At 44.4% G+C, this 20340-nt stretch overlaps 1 protein-coding gene across 12 annotated transcripts; it reads right to left on the bottom strand.

The window, feature by feature from the left end:
* Positions 1–1049: 1049 nt before the first annotated feature.
* LOC114244346 (uncharacterized) lies at positions 1050–19852 on the bottom strand. Of its 12 annotated transcripts, none has more exons than XM_089730769.1 (16): positions 19566–19852; positions 18847–18914; positions 18499–18557; positions 6577–6790; positions 6336–6406; positions 5760–5869; positions 5425–5532; positions 5275–5351; positions 4593–4675; positions 4426–4513; positions 4235–4346; positions 4021–4159; positions 3835–3953; positions 3326–3447; positions 2718–2791; positions 1050–1955 (listed from the first exon to the last, which is right to left on the bottom strand). In XM_089730769.1, the coding sequence occupies exons 2-16, from the start codon at positions 18908–18910 to the stop codon at positions 1776–1778; spliced, it is 1620 nt and encodes a 539-aa protein (XP_089586895.1). In that variant the 5' UTR covers positions 18911–18914; positions 19566–19852; the 3' UTR covers positions 1050–1775. The 12 variants fall into 12 exon arrangements, with proteins under 12 accessions (XP_089586895.1, XP_089586896.1, XP_089586889.1 ...); XM_089730770.1 differs by having other exon boundaries at positions 1050–1952; XM_089730763.1 differs by lacking the exons at positions 18499–18557; positions 18847–18914; positions 19566–19852 and adding exons at positions 7001–7616; positions 16680–17078.
* Positions 19853–20340: the final 488 nt, after the last annotated feature.

The following is a 20340-nucleotide window of genomic DNA, read 5'->3' as shown; positions in this document are numbered from 1 at the left end:
GCTTGAGAATATTGCCTCATCCCCCGTACCCACCAGACCTTCTGCCGATAAACTTCTATATTTTCCAAAGTTTGGACAACTTCTTGGCAGAGCAAAAATCGCTTACTAAGAGGCAGGCAGCGGCTTGGCTCTGCCCCTGGCATTGCTGAAGTCCATGGGCGACGGTAACCACTCACCATCAGGTGGGCCGTATGCTCGTCTGCCTACAAGGGCAATAAAAAAATAAAAAAAAGGCAATACAGAATGCCTTTGAAGAGTCTGTTGTCTCCCATACACTTGACTTCTCTAAGATCATGAATATATGACCAATGCGCTGGTAGAGATGCATCGATACTATGACTGCATATTTTGATTGATAGAAATATATTTTACTTATTAAAAAATGGCTTTCATTTTCTGTGTACACGGCATTTTATTACATTCCAATTTCGCAGGTGTAGACCTGATATGTTCACGGACAACATCCATAGTGAAGAAATAACATTGTGTGTAAAATTCAAACTCGCAAAAACTATAATTTGCATAATTATTAGTGGTAGGATCTCTTGTGAGTCCGCGCGGGTAGGTACCACCATCCTGCCTATTTCTGCCGTGAAGCAGTAATGCGTTTCGATTTGAAGGGCGGGCAGCCATTGTAAATATACTGAGACCTTAGAATTATATCTCAAGGTGGGTGGCGGATTTACATTGTAGATGTCTATGGGCTCCAGTAACCTCCTAACGCCAGCAATAAATAAAGAAAACATGTTTCTGACGTAGAGGATTGTTACAAGTGGGGGACGGGTGGTGCTGCCTCGTTACTTATCGAGACATAATTTAATTGCGATTGAAATCAAATGGGACATGGTCGTGATGAACATGGGGGTCGAGGTAATTCTGACCCCCCCCTCCACGTTAGCGAGTACCGTCGATCGTGGACATCGGCAATGCCAGGGACTTTCTAAACCTCATCTCACAGCGTTCAGAGGACGCCGTACACTGACCTCCGCCTCCCACGACCTTGTTCTTATGGGGGGGGGGGGGGTTTGAAGGGACCAATGAAACAACACTTCAATGCTTCAACTTTATTTATAATATTAGCACTAGCACCCTGCGCTGTCCGCCAGCCAACCATATTATACAAAACATATTAGACGAGCAAGCAGCTCGCTTGGCGTTAAGCGCAGTCTCATCCCGGTACAGCTCGCGGCAGACCCCAGGCGCTGGAGGGCGGATGTTGGCCACTGACAGTCATTGAAGTCTGGTTTGTTGTCCCGGACATGTGGACGAGCTCACGGCTCCCTTGATGCGCAGTGGCCACGCGGCTCCCACACTCCTACACCTGACTAATATCTGAACTCAACTGCACCGGGCGGCTTGCCAGTGTGGCCCCGGATGTGTTTACTTAAGATTTAGTATCCGCCGCGAGCCGCGCCGGTGTGCCCGCGGACAGCGACATCCACTGACTAAGCATCAGCACTGCGCGCACCGACATACTTCAACAAGGATTTAAACATTTCAAACTTTAATGCTCCATTATTATTATTTTGTACAATTACATAATTGATATTAGACTCATTCAAGACGGACGCCGGCTCTCGCGCGCTCCCGCTATCGACACTGTCAATGGACAGACGTGGTGACGTCAGAGATGATTGTCCATGCCACTACGTGACGCGCCCCCCCCCCCCCGGCCCCCGCCCCCCAGCTCATCAGCCGCGTCGGTTATTCAATGTTCCCATCTCGCCCGGCGCGGGGGCGGGGGCGGGTGCGGGGGGCTGCCGGCTACCGACACATCAGAACGAATAATTATTAGCGACATTGGAGGCGCGGACATCCGACCGTAGGCCTTTGGATTCGAGATTCCTTTTGTCAATCGCATCACTGACGCGGCGCGCGTCCGGCGGCGGGCGCGGGGCGGCCCCCTCGCACAGCCTGCTGCTGTCCACGCGCTCCTTCAACTGCGCGGACTCCTGCTGGAAATATCGGTCTTAGAAACAAGTAGCGTCGTGTTAGCTCTGCAGCGCGGCGCTGTCCCGGGGCGCGGGCAGGACCACACTTGGCCCCGGGAACAAAGGTGACGTAAATAATTTAAACAAAAGAAAAGTGCTTGCGTACAAAGTACACATGTCAGAAGTGAAACTTTTTTGGCGAACTAATTTATAAGTCTTGCTTATATTTATACAAATCTAAAACTTTAGATTTCCGAGACTTAGAGGAAGGGAAAAAGGAAGATATGTTCCCGCCAAAAGTCTGTCAAATGTCAATCTCAAACCTCAGTGTTGACAGTCACATTATGTTTAAATGTCTAAATTGTGAATTACTAATATTTTGCCAATTGAATTGACTAATTCAATTTCATGCTATTTGATTAATGTTCCAAATTCTTTTCATTTCATTTCAATTCCCATTAACGTTTTTCACAAAAAATTTATAAAATATTAGGCTGTACGGTATGATACATTTGCCTTTCTAGTTGGAAAAATACAACTACTACTACTGACATTTGACAAGTACTTAATTTCAATAGTAGTTTGATGTCACTTCCGTTGCATACCTGCGTGACGTTACATCTGTAAAAATTTTACCCTCATGCGCCTAAATAAGTTTCACTTCAAAAACTTAGTTTTCAGTCTCACGCCTCGAAGAAATAGAGTTCGCTTTGTTGATGTCCAAAGGCACACGTGCAGTGTGCACGTCGAGTTGACGAAGGAGAGTGTCAGTACAAGGGCGGGTACCTGCAGCACGATGGCGGCCTCCATCTGCATCAGCCTGTAGTCCGCCGCGCCCCCGGACAGCTCCTCGGCGCCGTCTGCGGGGGGGCAGGAGCGGGGGTGAGGGGGGTCGAGCGTGCAACGGACGAACAAACAGTAAGAGTGCACAGTAAGAGTACACTCCGGGAGCAGTAGTCTCAGTAAGCGCTGCCTATAGCGGTCCCGGGTAGACTGGCTCAATCCCAGACTCCCATCTCATTTCGGCGTCGAGAAATGGTTTAAGTCCTACTGGGGTCCTCAGCTGGTACCGGTAACCTTACTGACGGTAGGTCGCTCTCAGTCTACACGGGTAGGTAACACCAGTGCTCTGCCGTCAAGCAGTAATGTGTTTCGGTTTGTAGAGCGGGGCAGGCGCTGTACTGCTCGTGAGTGTGCGCGTGTGAGGCTCCGACCCCGCACCTCAAGGTCGGTTAGCGACATTCGTCTTGTGATGTCTTCATAGACGGTGAGAGGTACGGTGTAATGTAGTGATGGGGCATTGTTGAAGTAACGTGAAGCAATCGTCCCCCACCCCTTCAAAGCCCTCCGGAGAAAGAGGGGTGCGTCATGTGGGTATCTGAGCGCGAGCGTACCGTGCTGGGAGTAGAGCGCGGGGCGGCAGTCCCGGAGGGCGGCGGCGGAGCTCTTGAGCGCGGCCACGTGGCGGCGGAGGGACGCCTCCTGCTGGCCTCCCCACGCGCCGCCCGCCTCCGCACTGGCAACGGACACACGACACGTTACTTCGACACGTTCGCACTAAACTAGAGTACAGCTGCGTACTTAAGCGTATCGTCAGAGTTTTGACTACATTAAGGTGTTTAATACGAGTAACGGAGCGCCGGTTTAACCCGCACAGCCCCCGCACTTGGCGGGACATTTATTTTTCGTATAATAGCGCCATCTAGTAGCAGCTGGTGGTTACTAACGATAATCTATCATTATACCATTAGATGGCGCTACAAGAGATATACTCACTAGATGGCGCTAAACTAAATAGTGTTTAAGAAGCGTCCATCACAGATTCCATTTTGGATCAACAGATGGCGTTTTGGCGAAACCCAATTTTACTAAGCTAGTTGTATTGTTATTCTACACCACTCACTTGTTATCGTGTTCCAACCACGGCCCCGGCGACAGTAAGGGTTCCCCGATCGTGGCGCACCGCTGCTCCGCATCGAGTCGCGCCAGCAGCTGCCTCGCCACCAGCTCCGCTGCCTCGCGCTGCAAGGAAGCAGACCGTGCTGAGGGCGGGCAGGACGGAGAGGGTTGGGGGCGGGGGCGCGCGTACCTGGTGGGGCGCGGCGCGGCGCTCGGTCTCGGCCAGCGCCAGCAGCACGTCGTAGGCCTCCACGGTGCGGTCGGCGGCCCGCAGCGCCGCGCACAGCTGCACCACCCAGGACTCCTGCACGCTGCAGAACGTGTACAGTCTGCGGGACGACACGAGGGTTAGAGAGCAGCGGGAGGGGGGCGGGGGCGTGTCGCGCGTGCAGCGGTCCACGCACCTGTGCACCACGTCGGTGGCCTGCTCCAGCGCTGCCTGGGTCACGGCGTTGTCCGCCTCCAGCTTGCGGCAGTGAGCTTTTAAAGCTTCCACGCTGGCGGACAGAGCTTCGCCTGCAACAAAATTATCATGAGATGCGCTGTCGCTCGCAGCAGCCCGGGGCGCCGGGGGCTGCCGAGGTGGTCCACTCACCGTCATTCCCGGCCGCGACGAGCGCCTCCCGGAGGTCGGCCTGCGCGCACACGTCCTGCGCCAGCCGCTCCGCCTCCAGCGACCACGCCTGGACCGAGACGACAAGACAGATCAGTACACACATGGGAACCCCTCACTGGCGGCCGGCTGTGGTGCTGTCCACTGACCTCGTCCGTGCTGGGGTCGCGCGAGTCCGCCGTCCGCAGCCGGACGCGCGAGGCCAGCTTGGCTCGTCTCGTCTCCGATCGACCTGCGATACACATTTCGAATGACGTCATTTGAGGCTAAAAGAACTGGCCAACTACTGCACAACGACTAGCCACGTGGGACGACGTGCTCTATTATGTGTTAATAAATAAAAATGTACTTATTTAACTTTTATAGGTTTTTTTTTTTCTTTTTTTTTTTCCTACCTATGCTGATAGCCTTGAGAGGCTATTCCAGCGTAACCTTAACTAGTAGGTGAGCTCACGGGGCTCAAACCTGACGACGTTTCTAACACTGCCCCTAACAAGAGCAGTGCTTCGCAGAATCTAGCACCGGATCGGAAACGCGACCCACTGAGAAGATCCGGCGAGAAACTCAGTGGGCTGTGTCTGCGAGTTATTTATTTGTTATTATATGATATATCTATTACATGACGTGTCAGCTCGTTTGTCCGGGATGAACTCCGAAACTAACGATCTGATTTAATTAATATTTTTTCAAAACGTGTGTTTTGTCCGAACTTAAAAGATGGATGGTTTTTATCTCAATTCACAATCACATTATTTTTATATATATTTTTTTTTTTGTTAAACCAGTTAAACATATATATCAATGTGTGTCTAGTGTCGTCGCTGTACTGACCGCGCGAGGCCGGGGAGCCGCGCTGCCGCTCGCAGCTGTCGCCGGCGCTCCGGGGCTGGCGCGCCGCCCGGCAGCACCTGCGGACCACACCCGAGGTTACCACGGTCCCCGCGCCGCCCCCCCACCGTCCCCCGCCCGCGCCCCCCTCACCTGGCCGTGGTCAGACACAGCTCCGAGTCCCTCTCGGAGAGGTTCAGACTGGTGTCGCAGTCGGTGACCTGCTGCGATGACGTCACCTCTATCGTCGGGTTGCACGGCCTGTAACCAATACATATATAGTTACAAGTGCGGGCCCTCTGTATGTCGGCAGCATCACCGCCATAGATCACTTGTCGTTTCGCACTCTACCTTCTCCCTTACTTGTTGACCCCCATTACCCCCCCCCCCTACCGCTAGAAGCCATCGCTTATCCCGTTTTTAGTTAATAGCAATTCCATTACGAAGTTGCGCCCGAAGCCTCACCAGAGCTCGACACATCAACTGACCTGCTGTGGTCGTCTCCGCTCGCGTCGGTCGCGTCATCAGGCGCGTCCCCGGCGGTCGGTCCCCGCGGCACCGGGAGCTCGGCTGGACTCGCCAACGAGGAGGTGTCGTTCTGAAAATTCCATATTCCAAGAAGTTGTCACTCAATGTGCTGTGTCGAGGCGAGGCTCGTTACCGGCTCGCGTCGAGGCCGTCCCCGGGTCGCGCCCTCCACAAGCGACCCGTCAAGGTTCGAGGACTTGAGGACGACCTGACGTTCAGCTGACAGTCTGCGAGTGCCCCTGTGTTGTTCTCCGTGTAGGATGAAGTTGTTGTAAAGAAGTTGTGAAGTGTAATTTAAGACTACCTACATATGAGTGGCGACATACAGTAGTACCTATCTATTATAGTCTTCAGTGCACTTAGCAAAAAATATAGCCCATCGTTTAAGACGAATGGCCAAATATGAAAGCAGATACAGGATGGATAAAGCCAACTGAGTTTCGCGCCGGATCTTCTTTTTCGAGGTTACCAGCTTTTGGGAAGGGAAAAAAGAATGGATAAAAATCATGCTTGACGCAGATCTCCCCCTAGTTCACCTGCTCGGTTCTGGACGGATCTACGTCGTTGTCCAGTTCCTCCGCCGGCTGCGTGGTCGACTCGCACTCGTCTGGAAACGTCACATACTTTATAACTCATGTATTAGGAAAGATGATTGCGGTGGAGAGATTTAACGAGTTACCAATAATTAAGATGTATTTAAGATTGGTTGATGTCCTGCCGTTCAAAACTACTGACAGGGGTAAACGTAGCCAAGCGCGGCTAAGAGAAGCATCGAACCTGAGCCATCCTCTTCTGGTATCGCTCTGGCCTGTTTATCGGCTCTCCTGCGCACCAATTCAGCTATGACCCCGTGTAGTTCAGCCAGCCTTGCATCATGAGCTCGGGCCGCGGTGGCCGCACGTTGTCTTTCCGCCGCCAATGCTCTGGCGAGGGCGTCTCTTTCTGCTTTCAGAGCCGTCACGTCATCTCTTGCTGTGCTCTGTGTTGCCACCTGTAATAACGGTTTTGAACATAAATGGTCTCAGTTCTGGACCGCAGATTAACCTCTATTGCAATAATATACCGTCTAAGTAAAGGTGCAATTAGGAGCAGTTATATAGATAATAATTCGGACTGTTGTTATCTGTGACATCATTTGGAGCTAAAACAGTGATGGAAGTGGAATTGTAATCGTGGATTATTCCGCTTTATGTCAACCTACCATCAAACCGTTTTGACCGGGAATCGGTGCTGCAGTAACCGGCCGAAGACTGGAGTACCTCCAGGAGGATTCTCTAGAGATCTCCTCATCACCGACGTTAGGGCAGCAAAGATACCAACTCCTGCTGCGTCTGACGACCGAACTGCTTTCCAGTTGCGTCAACGGGAGTCTTCCTACTACTTCTAACTCGGCTAGAAGAGGCTCCTTCTCCTTGGGCTCCGGCATCGGGAAGGTGCCAGCTGTTGAGTAGGTCTCCTCGATTTTTCTCGAACTTTCCGGCGTAGTGTATTCCGGTAGACTCCATTGCCGACCCACTTCGACCAGCCTCGGGGCTTCCATGACATTCCGCTGGGGAACAATCTCGCAGATTTCGCTTGTCTCTTGACGCTGTTCCGGTACATCCTCGAGTGGTTTCTGTCTTTTGAGCTTCTCCAGGTCTCCATAGTAATATGCGGTGGAGCGTGAGAGCTCCCCGCCTTGGCTTCTGCTTCCGTCCACGGTTCGTATTTTTATTCGATACTTAGATGACGTTTTAGTCACATCTTGACCGAATTGTTTTCAAGTGCTATCGGAACATTACGTTAAATTTCGTGTCCTAAACACATTTGATTGTGGCCTAAAGGATAAATAATAATTATGATACACTCCTTTTATCCTCTTCCTATTGCGGACCGTCTCACTGATAAATCTAACCGCAAACACACGTCGTGATATTCATACTTGAAGGCAAGAGAATACATTATAAAATTATAATTGCCTATCAATTTTGTTTGCAGTTTATTTTAATCATTCGATGATCATATAAAGCAGTTTATTCGGTCTTTGGGAGCCGTAGACATAATTTTTAAGGGGATAATTTCCCGTTAAATATTTGTTAAAAAAATAAGTCTACGGAAAAGGATAAGGTGGTGCAGTCCCTGGACGACACAGACTCACATGATGACCTCACTTACCAAAGAACTAGTACAATATCAGATATCCGGGCGCGCCGCTATCGGGGCCGCGGACACTACCGTCGGCTCCGAAACAATCGGATTTGGTCAACGTTCCCATAATTGTAACAAACGACTGACTCACACACATAGAATGGCGACGTACTTACAATACAAATGTCGCATCGTACATCTGATATCCTAATATGAGACTGCTAGTATCGTTTTATCATCTATCAATTCGTTTCTTTGGCAGCTCGAGGTTAGGTCTAATAACCTTTGCATTAGACGCCTTCAGCTCTAACACTAGGAGCAGGCTTAGGGACCTCGGTAGCCGTACTCGTCAAACTCGATAAAGAGTTCGACGTGCAACCTAGCCCATGCATCAGCCCGCTGAGTTTCTCGCCGGATCTTCTCAGCGGGTCGCGATTCCGATCCGGTAGTAGATTCATTCGAGTTGTTAGGTCTCCTTCGCTGTTAGCCAATCCCACCCCTCCTGGTTGAGCCTTTGCTCGCCCACCTGTCCTGGAATTGGAATGGCCTCCGTGCCACCAGTAACCCTTCAATTACGTGATCTCTGAAGGATCGTGAAAAAAAATTCGGTATGTTGTTTTGTAGTTCGCAGTAGCAAATCAGTTCACGGCTCCGCTTATATTAAGCGATAGCGGAAGTCGGTGGACCGCATAGTGTGCCCGTCCCCCACCTACGGGGGTGCAAAGCGTTTGTATAGTGATATTAAAAACGAAATTAGACCTGTTTGTTGCTGACCCTCCGGAAATATACCCGCACACACAAGCGGACTCTGTCCACGTTAGTAAAAGACCGGGCAAATTCAAATCGCTACCTCTTATGAAAAAGACCGAGACCTACTCCTGTGTACATTTGCGCGACCCACCCACTGAGGGTGGTGTGACCTTCGATAGTACAATTCTTTTGTTACGCTAATAGTTCAACTAGCTCTCGGCCCGACTGGTGTTAAGCGAGTTACTGGCGATAAGACTCTTGTGAGTCTGCGCGGGTAGGCACCAACCACACCCCGCCTATTTCTGCCGTAAAGCAGTAATGCGTTTCGGTTTGAAGGTCGGGGCAACAGTTGTAACTATACTGAGACCTTAGAAATTATATCTCAAGATGGGTGCCGCATTTACGTTGTAGATGTCTATGGGCTCCTGTAACCACTTAACATCAGGTGGGCTGTGAGCTCGTCCACCCGTCTAAGCAATAAAAAAAACTAAAGATGAATGACTGTTTGTGTGTTTCTTTGGATATTAATAGTTGTATTTAAAATACTACCTTATACTAAGCTATGTATTTAAGACTTATTTTGTCATTAAGTACTTTATTTTTCTGTAACATAATTATTAAAACTCGAGCATACTATGGCTTTGTGGTAGAAATAGGATGAGGTTGCCTTCCCTGGCGGGTTCGCAATATGCCGACGGAACTTTCATATTATGAGTTTTTTCTGTATTCATTATTAACAATAAGTATAATTTAATAAGTCGACCCCGTGTCTACTGTCTACAACTTAAACACCAAGCCGTGACGTCATCGAACCCAAATCAATACTTCAAATTGAACTAATGAATCAAGGTCAGCAGACGTTCGCGGAATATTCGCACTTAGCTACGTTAATTTAAACATGAGATTCGTTTAAACGCAGCGACAATACTGTCTGGATTCTTTATCGGAAGCCCAAGGATGTAAGTGCGAAAAATAATTTGAAAGAAAGCAGCTTTTATGCTAAAGCACTAAGATATAATATTGTATGTCCGCCATTTAATTACGTTGTATTGGTTGTTAAGTGATACTAATTTGTAGCAGTATATTGAACATTTCAATTCAATTCAAGAATATTTATACTTTATTTCTAACAGGTTTAAGGTTATTTTAGTATGGTTGTACATAGGTCGTTTTAGTTTTGAACCAAGTGATTTTTGAGTAGCGAGCGTAGTTCCAATTTTGAAAAGCCAATTAAATGAAAAGCTACTTTATTATAAGGCTGAATAGCTACTTATCACGACTTCCATTGGACGATATTACCGATGTGTGTGCGTGCGTGTGTGTGTGCGTGTGTGTGTGTGTGTGTGAGTTTGTATAGAGATGCGACTCTACCGGGATTCAAATTCCGGAGACGGCCACCATTTTTCTTTTCAAAGTAAATTCCGGGTAATTAATAGATATTCACGAACGACTTCCAAGATGAACGTATCTAATCGTGTTCTAGTTCTAGAGTTGCAGTGGTGTAATAGTTGTGTTAGTGCGCCGGATGGAAAAGGGATTGGCTATCACTCAACATCTAACTCCGTCTCGCTCGGTAGCTAATTCAGGCGATATTCGTCCAACATCTTCGACCAGGCCAGGAAGTACAGATGTGGAATCCTGGATGCAACCGTCCTCGCATTCCTCGGCCGACATTATGCCCTGCGATCTGTAAGTGTGACCGCCGACAGTTATTATAGCCTAGTTCTGCTGCTACTGAACTCCACTGCTTATAACAGTACACTGGCCGATGTCGCCAGCAGTATGTATGTATGCAGTAGCCGCAGCTGCCCTTTGAAGGGCGTTCAATAGGGTTTCCTTGGAGATGCTGAAGTTTTTATGTGATGCTATATACGTACTGTTCACTTGGTATCTGGCGCACCGTTCACATCACGCCTTCTATCCATGTAAATAGTGGATTACGTGGATGATGCGACGTTGCGACCACAGTTTCGGCGCTGGCCGGAATACCGAGAACTCAGTAAAACTATAAGCCTTAAGGAAGCTTTAAACAATGCTATTTATTAAAGAATAATATGTTTTTCCCGCTCCCACTGCCGGCGTCGGATCGGCGACAGTTCGTAAACCATTTACAACATTCAAAGCTCATCTAATTATCTTTCCAAGGTTTCTAATGAAGTCATTTTCTTTAATGCCCAATACACGGGAATTCCTCGAAATCTTTTGTTATTCCCGGGATCACCAAAGCCGCGAAATTGAGAAGCCCTAATTCTAACACGAGACCGATCTCTCCCGACAAACTCACAGCCCTCCGTTAGGTGAACTCCGAAACCTTTGTGACATGTAACTATACTGAGACCTTAGAACTTAAATCTCAAGGTAGGTGGCGCATTTACGTTGTAGATGTCTATGGGTCCAGTAACCACCTTAACACCAGGTGGGCTGTGAGCTCGTCCAACCAATTAAGCAATTAAAAAAAAAATTGGTCGAAGAACGCAGCGGCTGTCTCATGCGAACCTGCATCGCGGTAACAACCATAACACAAACAACGATATACATTTGTATACAATTGTTTGTTTATAAAATTGATTTAAAAATGAAACTATTTGTAATAAAAAAGGCTTCAAGTGGAAGGGATGAGTTATCATGAACCCAAACTCGAATGAAGCAGTCCGCCTGATCGTTAGCGGCCGTATTGGTAACACGACTCCAATTCCCGGCTCATACAAGCACATTGCTCAATTTGAAATTCTTTATGAACTGGGTCGGTCGTGGAATCTTACGTCATTATGTGCGGAGTGAGTCACGCGTCTTGTATGCAGATAATTTTTATGACGGCGAACGTTCTATGATCTAATTAGTTAGGGCAAGCGAGAGGCACCGATCCGTACCCACACGTGGCCCAGAGGATAAGACGCCCGCTGTGTTTGCATCGAGCGACGGGACTACACCCATTCCAGATCTCGTGGACCGAATGGTAAGCAGTCGACGTCGCCCTAAACACGTGATTACGGATCCTCCCGATCCACTAACGGTGCTTTTAGGTACCACAAGCACCGGTCATCGTCCTCGCCGAACCCGTCGCTTGCGACGAAGGGCTCGACGAGTAAATTAACCCACAGACACAGCCCACTGAGTTTCTCGCCGGATCTTCTCAGTGGGTCGCGTCTCCGATCCGGTGGTAGATACTGATTCCGGTGGTTAGAGCCCCGAGAGCTCAACTTCTCGTTAGGTTACGCTGACATAGCCACTCAAAACTACCAGCTTAAGTAAAAAAAGGGACTATACCGGACTTCGAATCCCGCAGACAGATGACAATTTCTGTAATGAAGCTCATCCCTAGTCTCTCTAATAATTTAAAAGTCATCAACCGCTAATATTGTGATGCGTAATTACTATTAATTTTGTTTTTAACTAAGAATATGAACCATATCGACCTAAAAACCGGGGCACGAAGTTCCGTTTTCATTTAAAATTAAGATATCTAAGTGAAAAATAATCGTTGACAAAATAAATAAAAAACTAATCTCCTATTTCCTAGCCCTTTTTCTTAGATAACATTAAATAGGTAGTTTTGATTTATTTATTTTTTACCACATAAGCTAATAGGGTCAAGTTACCAAATATTTGTTGTAAAATACTAGATACGAACATTTTCCACTGATACATTTAGAAATAACAAATTACAAAAATGTATAATCATTTTCTCTATTCCCATTAGTCTCAAAATAGCTTACTCTGTCACTTTAATGAGGAAAAAATTATAATAAAAATATTCTGGCTGCATCATTAAGTGCATCCTTTGCCATCACGGGAAGGAAAGAAAAACTGTTCACCCCAAAAAAGGAGCAAATTGCTGTGACGTCACGGTGCAATAAAGTGGGTCACGGTACCGTTGAACGATCTCACAAACACTTCACCCTTATACGAATGTAGTAAGATCTATTTTCATTTAACAAAATTCGATGCAACCAATATTATATTATTAAACGACCTAGAAAACCTTATTCCCAAATGATAAAGGCTATTTTCCTCTGAATATTAAATGTAGTTCAGACAGTTGGTAATTTTATTGGTCAGGTCATAAGGTCGAGTTTCGTAAAGCAATTAATGTGTCTGTTCTGAAACGTTCGGAATTGGAACGCTCGCATTTCCTGGAGGAAGAGACTTGACTAATATGCGTTTCAAAATAGTTACTTTATATCTCGGACTTTAAGTCTGAATTTAATTATTCAAAACGATGTTATATTATATTTTTTGTAAGTTAACATTCTTCCGTTTCTTTCTAAGATACGGGTTAATTAGTAAGAGTGATAGAGATATTGAATGCATTATGCAGTTTTTATTTTAAAAGTTTTGTGACTAGTAGTTTTAAATAGGTAATAGAACACTGGAATATTTTTATTAAAAACTTTTTAGTGCTGAAATCAGAGTAATTTTGGCGGGATTCGTCTGCCGTCTGGTGTAGTGGTAAATGACATGGTCACTACACAAGAGGGTCGTGGGTCCGAATCCCGCCAAGGGAAGATATTTGTATGATAAATATAAAATGTCTTTTCCAGGGTTATGGATGTATATTATATACATATATGTATGTGTATAATAAAAATCTTACATTTATTTCCGTTATCTGGTACTTGTAACACATGTTCTTTGCGAACTTATCACGGGACCAGTTAACGTGGCGTGATTGTTAGTAAATATTTATTTATATATTAATCATTCATCAATTTTTGTTTTTGTGTAGGTCGGCCGAAATATGACTGATGTAAGATTCACTCCGACGGAAAGCTTTACTGTCGTACGCCGCGTGTACCACCAATATGATAGTATCTCAAAATTGTTCTTTCAAACATACTTAAAAAAAATTGCTAGAAATTTCTTTACTGTTTTTATGTAACTTTCGCGTATCATTTAAATTAGTACAACATTACCTCAGTCGCTATTCAGATTTGAACCGTCTTTACAAATCTAAATAGTAGTTTAAATCTATCCTTTTCGCTAGAGCTAATACAATCAAACTATCTTCTTAATGCTTATACATAAAAAAACGACATCAGCCGTAGTTCCAAACGCCGAATGATTCGATATTGCCTTTATTAACATTAACTGAGATGAAACAGGTTGAGATGTTCATGGACTCCTTTTTATTTATAACGCTGGAGAATTTACGGAGATCCGGTCGAGGGGGTCAACAGACCGGCTTATGTCGGACTCTGGCGCCTTCAGAGAAGTAGAGGATGAAGAGAAAGACCAGGGAACCCTCAGACACAGCCCACTGAGTTTCTCGCCGGATCTTCTCAGTGGGTCGCGTTTCCGAGCCGGTGGTAGATTCTGCGAAGCACTGCTCTTGCTAGGGTTCGTGTTAGCAACGTCATCAGGTTTGAGCCCCGTGAGCTCACCTACTAGTTAAGGCGACGCTGATATAGCCTCTCAAGGTTATCAGCTTAGGTAGGAAAAAAAAAACCTCCCAGGAGACTGCACCTTGAGCCAACGGGTCGTGCTAATCTAGTGAGTTAGGCAACGAAACAGCTACATTGTGGCTAAACAACGCGTTGTTATCTCACTGAACGGACATCTGTTATATTAGATTACATAGGTACTTATGTGTGTTGGAGATCCTTTGTTTGTGACGTAACGAATGCTCATTTTAGTACAGCTAGGTGAGCAGCCGTGAGCCACGGTGACTATTCACAGTCACTATTGACTATTACTGGTGGTAGGACCGCTTGTGAGTCCGCGCCGGTAGGTACCACCGTCCTGCCTATTTCTGCCGTGAAACAGTAATGCGTTTCGGTTTGAAGGGTGGGGCAGCCGTTATAACTATACTGAGATCTTAGAACGTATATCTTAAGGTGGGTGGCGCATTTACGTTGTATATGTCTATGGGCTCCAGTAACCACTTAACACCAGGTGGGCTATGAGTTCGTCCACTCATCTAAGAAAAAAAAATCACGTGGTTTTAAAAGGCATTCATTGGACATCATTACTTTAGTAACGTCACTTTTCCAGCAATTGTAATGAGTAGCTTTCAATGAATAAAGTCAGTGTAAAGCAGAAGTGTTTTCATTGAAAAGTACCCGCGGAGAGTTTTTCTAACAGTGCGCCTACAGTTCGAGGTAATTTCAGCTACAATGGACCGAGTGTCAGAACATATGAGAGCTTATCTTGAAATCGCAAGTACGATCCAAGTTCTCACTGTACCTCTTATATTCCATCACAGACATATTACCCGGAAAAGCGATAATTGTTGGGGTAAATGTGTTCTTGATTGGAGACCGCGAATTGGCAAGCGTAGGGCAGAACGCCTTCAGATTCGGTGGAGTGATGATCTAAATAGGGAAGTGTACAACAGCGCGACGAGAGAAGCCGAGGGTCGTGTTCAGTGGCGTGCAGTAGCAGTGGACTGCTATAGGCTGACATATGACAGCTATTTATGCCACACAAAAATCCGATCAAGTCGATCTTGGGGATTGGCTCTCAAAAGTACTTTCAAAAGCAGAGGTGTTATTGGTCTGCAGAGCCGGGGGAGCAGTCGCGGCCGCTGACATCAAGACGCATCCCCGGTACCCGTTTGAAGAGAGATACGCACACAATCCATTGCGGAGTCAGTGCGCGGGTACAGTGTTCTCTGGAGACGTCAATGGATGCATCGGCACTGCGATTCGCGCTCTCACCTTTATATTATGGAGGGTAGAAGAAGCATCTTATATAGGGGGAAAGTTGAAGTGTCCATCTGTTGTTGTTGGAAGACACCGAAATAGCGCTAGTTTAGGAAGTGGAAATGATTTGAATATAGCAGTTTTGAATAGTGTGAAGTGTGCCGTGTTGAACAACTTAATGTTTTTCGTGATACTGTTCTTCAAATATATTAAACAGTATTTAAAATCTCAACTGTTTATTTTATTACTATTGAACTAGGAAGTGTTTCTTTCGTTCTTAATTTAATATCCTACTCTAATAGTTTATGGCGCTGTTTGTAAATTCCTTCCACTCGCTATTGTGGCGCCACCTTATTGGCTCAGAGATTTTAATACACTGAGATGACGCTACTTACTTCTACCCTCTATACCGAATATAATTTTTAGGCAATTCTATTGAGTAATCACACCGTGGTTACAGTGGTTTGTCGGAAAAGCAGTTGAAGTTAGGTTTACGTCTCTCGATGACCGGAGGAAATGCTGTATGTTATACAATTTAACAAATAACTATACTTGAAACCTTAGAACTTATATCTCAAGGTGGGTGGCGCATTTACGTTGTGGATGTCTATGGGCCCCAGTTACCACTTGACACCAGGTGGGCTGTGAGCTCGTCCACCCATTTAAGCAATAAAAAAAAAAAGAAGAATTTCGTAAAACATTTTATAGAATGTGTGCACATTGCCAACTGAGTTTGTCGCCGGATCTTTCCCGTGGATCGCGATTCCGATCCGGTGGTAGATTTTGCGAAGCACTGTTCTTGCCAGGGCTAATGTTAGCAAATTCTCTCAGGTTGAGCCCGTGAGCTCACCTACCCGTCCGGGGGTAGCTAGAATAGCCTCTTAAACTACCGGCGAATAAGTAGGAAAAAAGCTTACATTTCAAGCCTAATGTATTTTTAGTCCTACCTAATTGCCAGTAGCTTCGAAATGCTGCTAAGAGCAACAGCAATGCTTCGCTGAACCACCCACCCGCGACCCAGTTAGAAGATCCAGCGAGATACTCAATGTGTCTACGTAGGTAATGTTGTGAACAACGATCTAAAGATTTGAACTTACGAAGCCCTAACAAGGTTATCGCATATTTTCGGAAGGAATCTCAATAAATTAGTTGCAGCAAGTAGGTACATTCGTTCATGGCGCTATGACTACAACGCAATTCTTATTACATTTTCGGTTCGTAATCTTTTGATGGGAGTTAAAAAGCTTGGTAACTTGGTTCCGCTACAATCCACGGGACGTGAAGTTGTTAATAACAGTTGCGACTATACGAACACTAACAAATATAACAATGTAGCGAAATACTATCATAGAATGTGTGTACCGTAATTATTATTTATTTAGCACTACTCGGATAGTTCAATAATAAGACTGTTAAGTTTTCGTAATGTCGACGATTGCAAAACGAACAAAACCAAACGCGAGCAACAATTAGCACAAGATCAAAAGAAAAAAAAAACAATTTTAAAATATTACACCTTTCCCAAACTACCAACTAAACACTCAAAGGCCACACAAGGAAACACAGCAAGCACACTTTCCCCACACTGCACACTGTTATTCACACGTTTATACACTTAAACAAGTTAGGATGTGAGTTTTTAATGTTTTTTTACGCGAATTAAATGTTTTATTCGTGTTTTTTTTGTTTATTTTGATGATGGAGTCGCGAGCGCTGCAGCTGTGTGACGTAGGCCGGCGCGCTATGGCGTAATGTCAGTGTTGTCTGGTTCGGAATAAAATTTGCCGAGTTCTTTTCGGGATAGAAAGATCACGTATGAAAGTTTGATTGGTCTTAAAAAAACAGGAACGTGACTATACCTATGCTAGTTCTTTACTATAGATACTTGATCTCGAAGTTTTTTTGTCATTATAATCAAAAGCAGACGAGCCTGCAGCTAGCTCGATCGACAACAACAAAAACATCTTCTTTTTTTCCACCTTATCCCACTAGGTGGGGTCGGCACAGCTAATTTTTCTCTTCAATTCTCTTCTATCAGCCGTCATCTCAACACTCACTCCTCTCTCTCTCTCTCATATCGTCTTTTACACACTCCATCCATGACTTTATCGGTCGGCCTCCCCCCTACCTCTCGACCCTTGCACTACCATTTCCATAAATGTCCTAGGCACATGCATCTTCTCTCTACGCATTACATGTCCATACCACGGTAACCATCGGCTCCTTAATTTGTAGATTATCGGGGCTAACTTTCACTTTCACACTTCCTCTGATATACTCATTCTTTATATTGTCCATTCTTGTCACTCCATACATCCATCTCAACATTCGCATCTCTGTCGCATGCACTCCTCAACAAAAACTAAAAAGTTTAACATAAATGTGGTGTCCTTGGACATCAGGAAAACCGTTACCCATGATTAATATAAAATTAAGATTGTATAAAATTTTAGGGGAGGACCCTTAAAATTCGGTATTTTGTTAAAGTTGGTAACATTCAAATAAATGTCAAATGGCCACCAATCCCTAACTAAGATACAAAAAGTCACTGGAGTTAAAATTTTGTTTAATGACCTCGTTTCGATTGTTGTCTCTTTTAATTTTTATCCTAAAAGATAATCCGAAATATTACAGACTCGATTTGTTTTGTCTTAATTGGTTTTTTTACTAATATTACGTTCTGAAATGATCTTTTATTTTGTTATGCCAACATATTTCGAAGTCACTTTAGTGAGAATAAAGTGAGATTCTCAACATTAGTTAGGCATTGGAATATACATACCTACATGTAGCATATATGAGCCAGTTATAAATAAATATTTATACTTCCTTGTATTTCCTTATGAACACACTTGTGGCTTAGTGAGATTTGGCGTAGGAATGTGGGTTCGAATTCACTGATGGAACACGAAATTTCAAGTCATATTTTAATGATGTTAGGGCAAACCAGTTGACGGTTCAACTGGATTTAAGTGGTTAATAGAGGCAGAAGCTCAAGAACTACACTATTCATGTTGTACCAAGCAATCGTGACTTCAATCTTAATATTATGTATATGGCCTTAGATTACCACTTAACACCGTTTGGACCGTTAGCACGTCTACCCAACATATAGAGAGCCTAACACTACGCTATCAGTAAATAATTGTTAACTTTGAAACATAAAGAGCCTATTTCTTACCTCTTCAACTTGACTAAGTGAAGATCTACTCTCCCAGTCATCCCAAGTGTCGCGTTCACCTAAAACGTAAAGAATGCTCACGACCGAATGTGTGATGTAGTGTGAATTTACCTATTGTTAAGTGAATTCAAAGGATAAAACCCACACCATAAATGCCATAACGTTACTTCAGTCATGAGGTTTAAGTCTCAAAATTTTTATAGTACTATAGGTCCTACCCTTCCAACAAAAGTGCATCACTGTTTCTCCACTGAAATAGATCTGAAGTTACCTAACTGTGCAGGCTCAAAAGGCCCCTTGCCAACAACTTTTCAGGGGCCAGAATGTGTTTAAAATAAATCCACTTACAATAGCTGGTGTCACTGCTGGCCCCAAGACTCCTTCGATGCAGTGGAACGCCTACTGACATCATGAACCTTAAAAAGAAATACCTAAAAAGTATAAACCAATAGGAAAAAACCAATAACAAAACTGCAGATATCATTTTGAGGTCACAGCCTTACTAATGATAAAATGAAGTGCTAAAAGCCTTCATTAACTTATCTTTGAAGCCTTCTAGCAGATATAGGCAAGGCCATACACACCCTGAACTTGCACAAGTCAAAACAACTGTTCAAAGTTTTAATCCTCGCCAAATAAAACACATGTCAATGCCTAGAAATATCAAGGTAATGAAGCAAATTGACTTAAGAATGAAGCTGTGAACCTTTCTTCAGACATGAGGTGTATTGGCTCTTCAGTTGTATATATCTGACCACGTATCAGACAAGCACTACTGGTTCGCGGTATACGCATGCAAAGTGGTGATACCTACCAATGCGGGCTCTCGAGCGTAATAAATACTACCAGTAAATATACGTAAAAAAATATTATTTAATCTCTTATTTAAGATAGGAATTAGGGAGACATTGAGGTAGAGAAGATCCTAAGAGTCCCAGGTCGTCTGATCGCATTTTCTGATCTTTTCATAAACATTTTAAATTTAAATTAACATTTAGTACATAGTGCAACTAGTAAGTGCGTAAAGCGTAAATTTGAAGATTATTAATTATCATTTAAACACTCACCTGACGCCTTTATGTATTAAACACAAAGCATAAAGAACTGCAACATGTATTTTTAGTTAAAACATATACTACTTTTACAATGTTTAGCTTAATTTTAAACCCTAAAATAGCTATTTTAGCGGCTCACACGCCTACAAGAAAACCAAAACTGTAAACCCTAAATGTATCAAATAACTCATTCAATATACAAACGTGTGCTTAATAAAGGTATCTTAATTCATAACTTCGATTATTTTCCTGAAAATTATTCTGAAAATCACTGAAATAACTTAGATAAAGAAACCACCATTTTCTAACTGCTAATACATTTAATCTTGAGAATAGCTTATTACGTACGGAATAAAGTTGAAATTTGATAATATTTTGTGAATGACAGTCGTGCGAAGAGTTCAACGCCCTTTGAAACGTCAAATCGATGTGTTTATTCCAGAGACAAGTACGAGAATATTTTTAGCTTTAATTGTACCTAGTTATGATTGGCAGCAGATCGGAATTGCGTGCCCATTCACAAATTAACCCAGTTTGATGAGAGACACATCATAACACTTGGGGATCCATCAGAGTCTCTCCATCAGGAGAGATTGATTTGATTCTAGCGTTAAGTAACAACTGGACGAAACGATCTTAGGAATTTCACTGTATGAGAAGTCCAAATCAGGCCTGTCACACACTTAAATGGCCGCTGATAAGTTTTAACGCCTATAGGAAAAACCGCAGATAAATATGATAGCCTTGTTTGTGTAGGGATTACTGATCGTGATTTTTATACAATATC

This window comes from Bombyx mandarina, chromosome 11 (genome assembly GCF_030267445.1).
Source record: "Bombyx mandarina strain Sakado chromosome 11, ASM3026744v2".
In the NCBI taxonomy this organism is placed as follows: Eukaryota; Metazoa; Arthropoda; class Insecta; order Lepidoptera; family Bombycidae; genus Bombyx; species Bombyx mandarina.
Note: the sequence above shows the minus strand (reverse complement) of the source record. Positions and strands in the feature narration are given on the sequence as shown.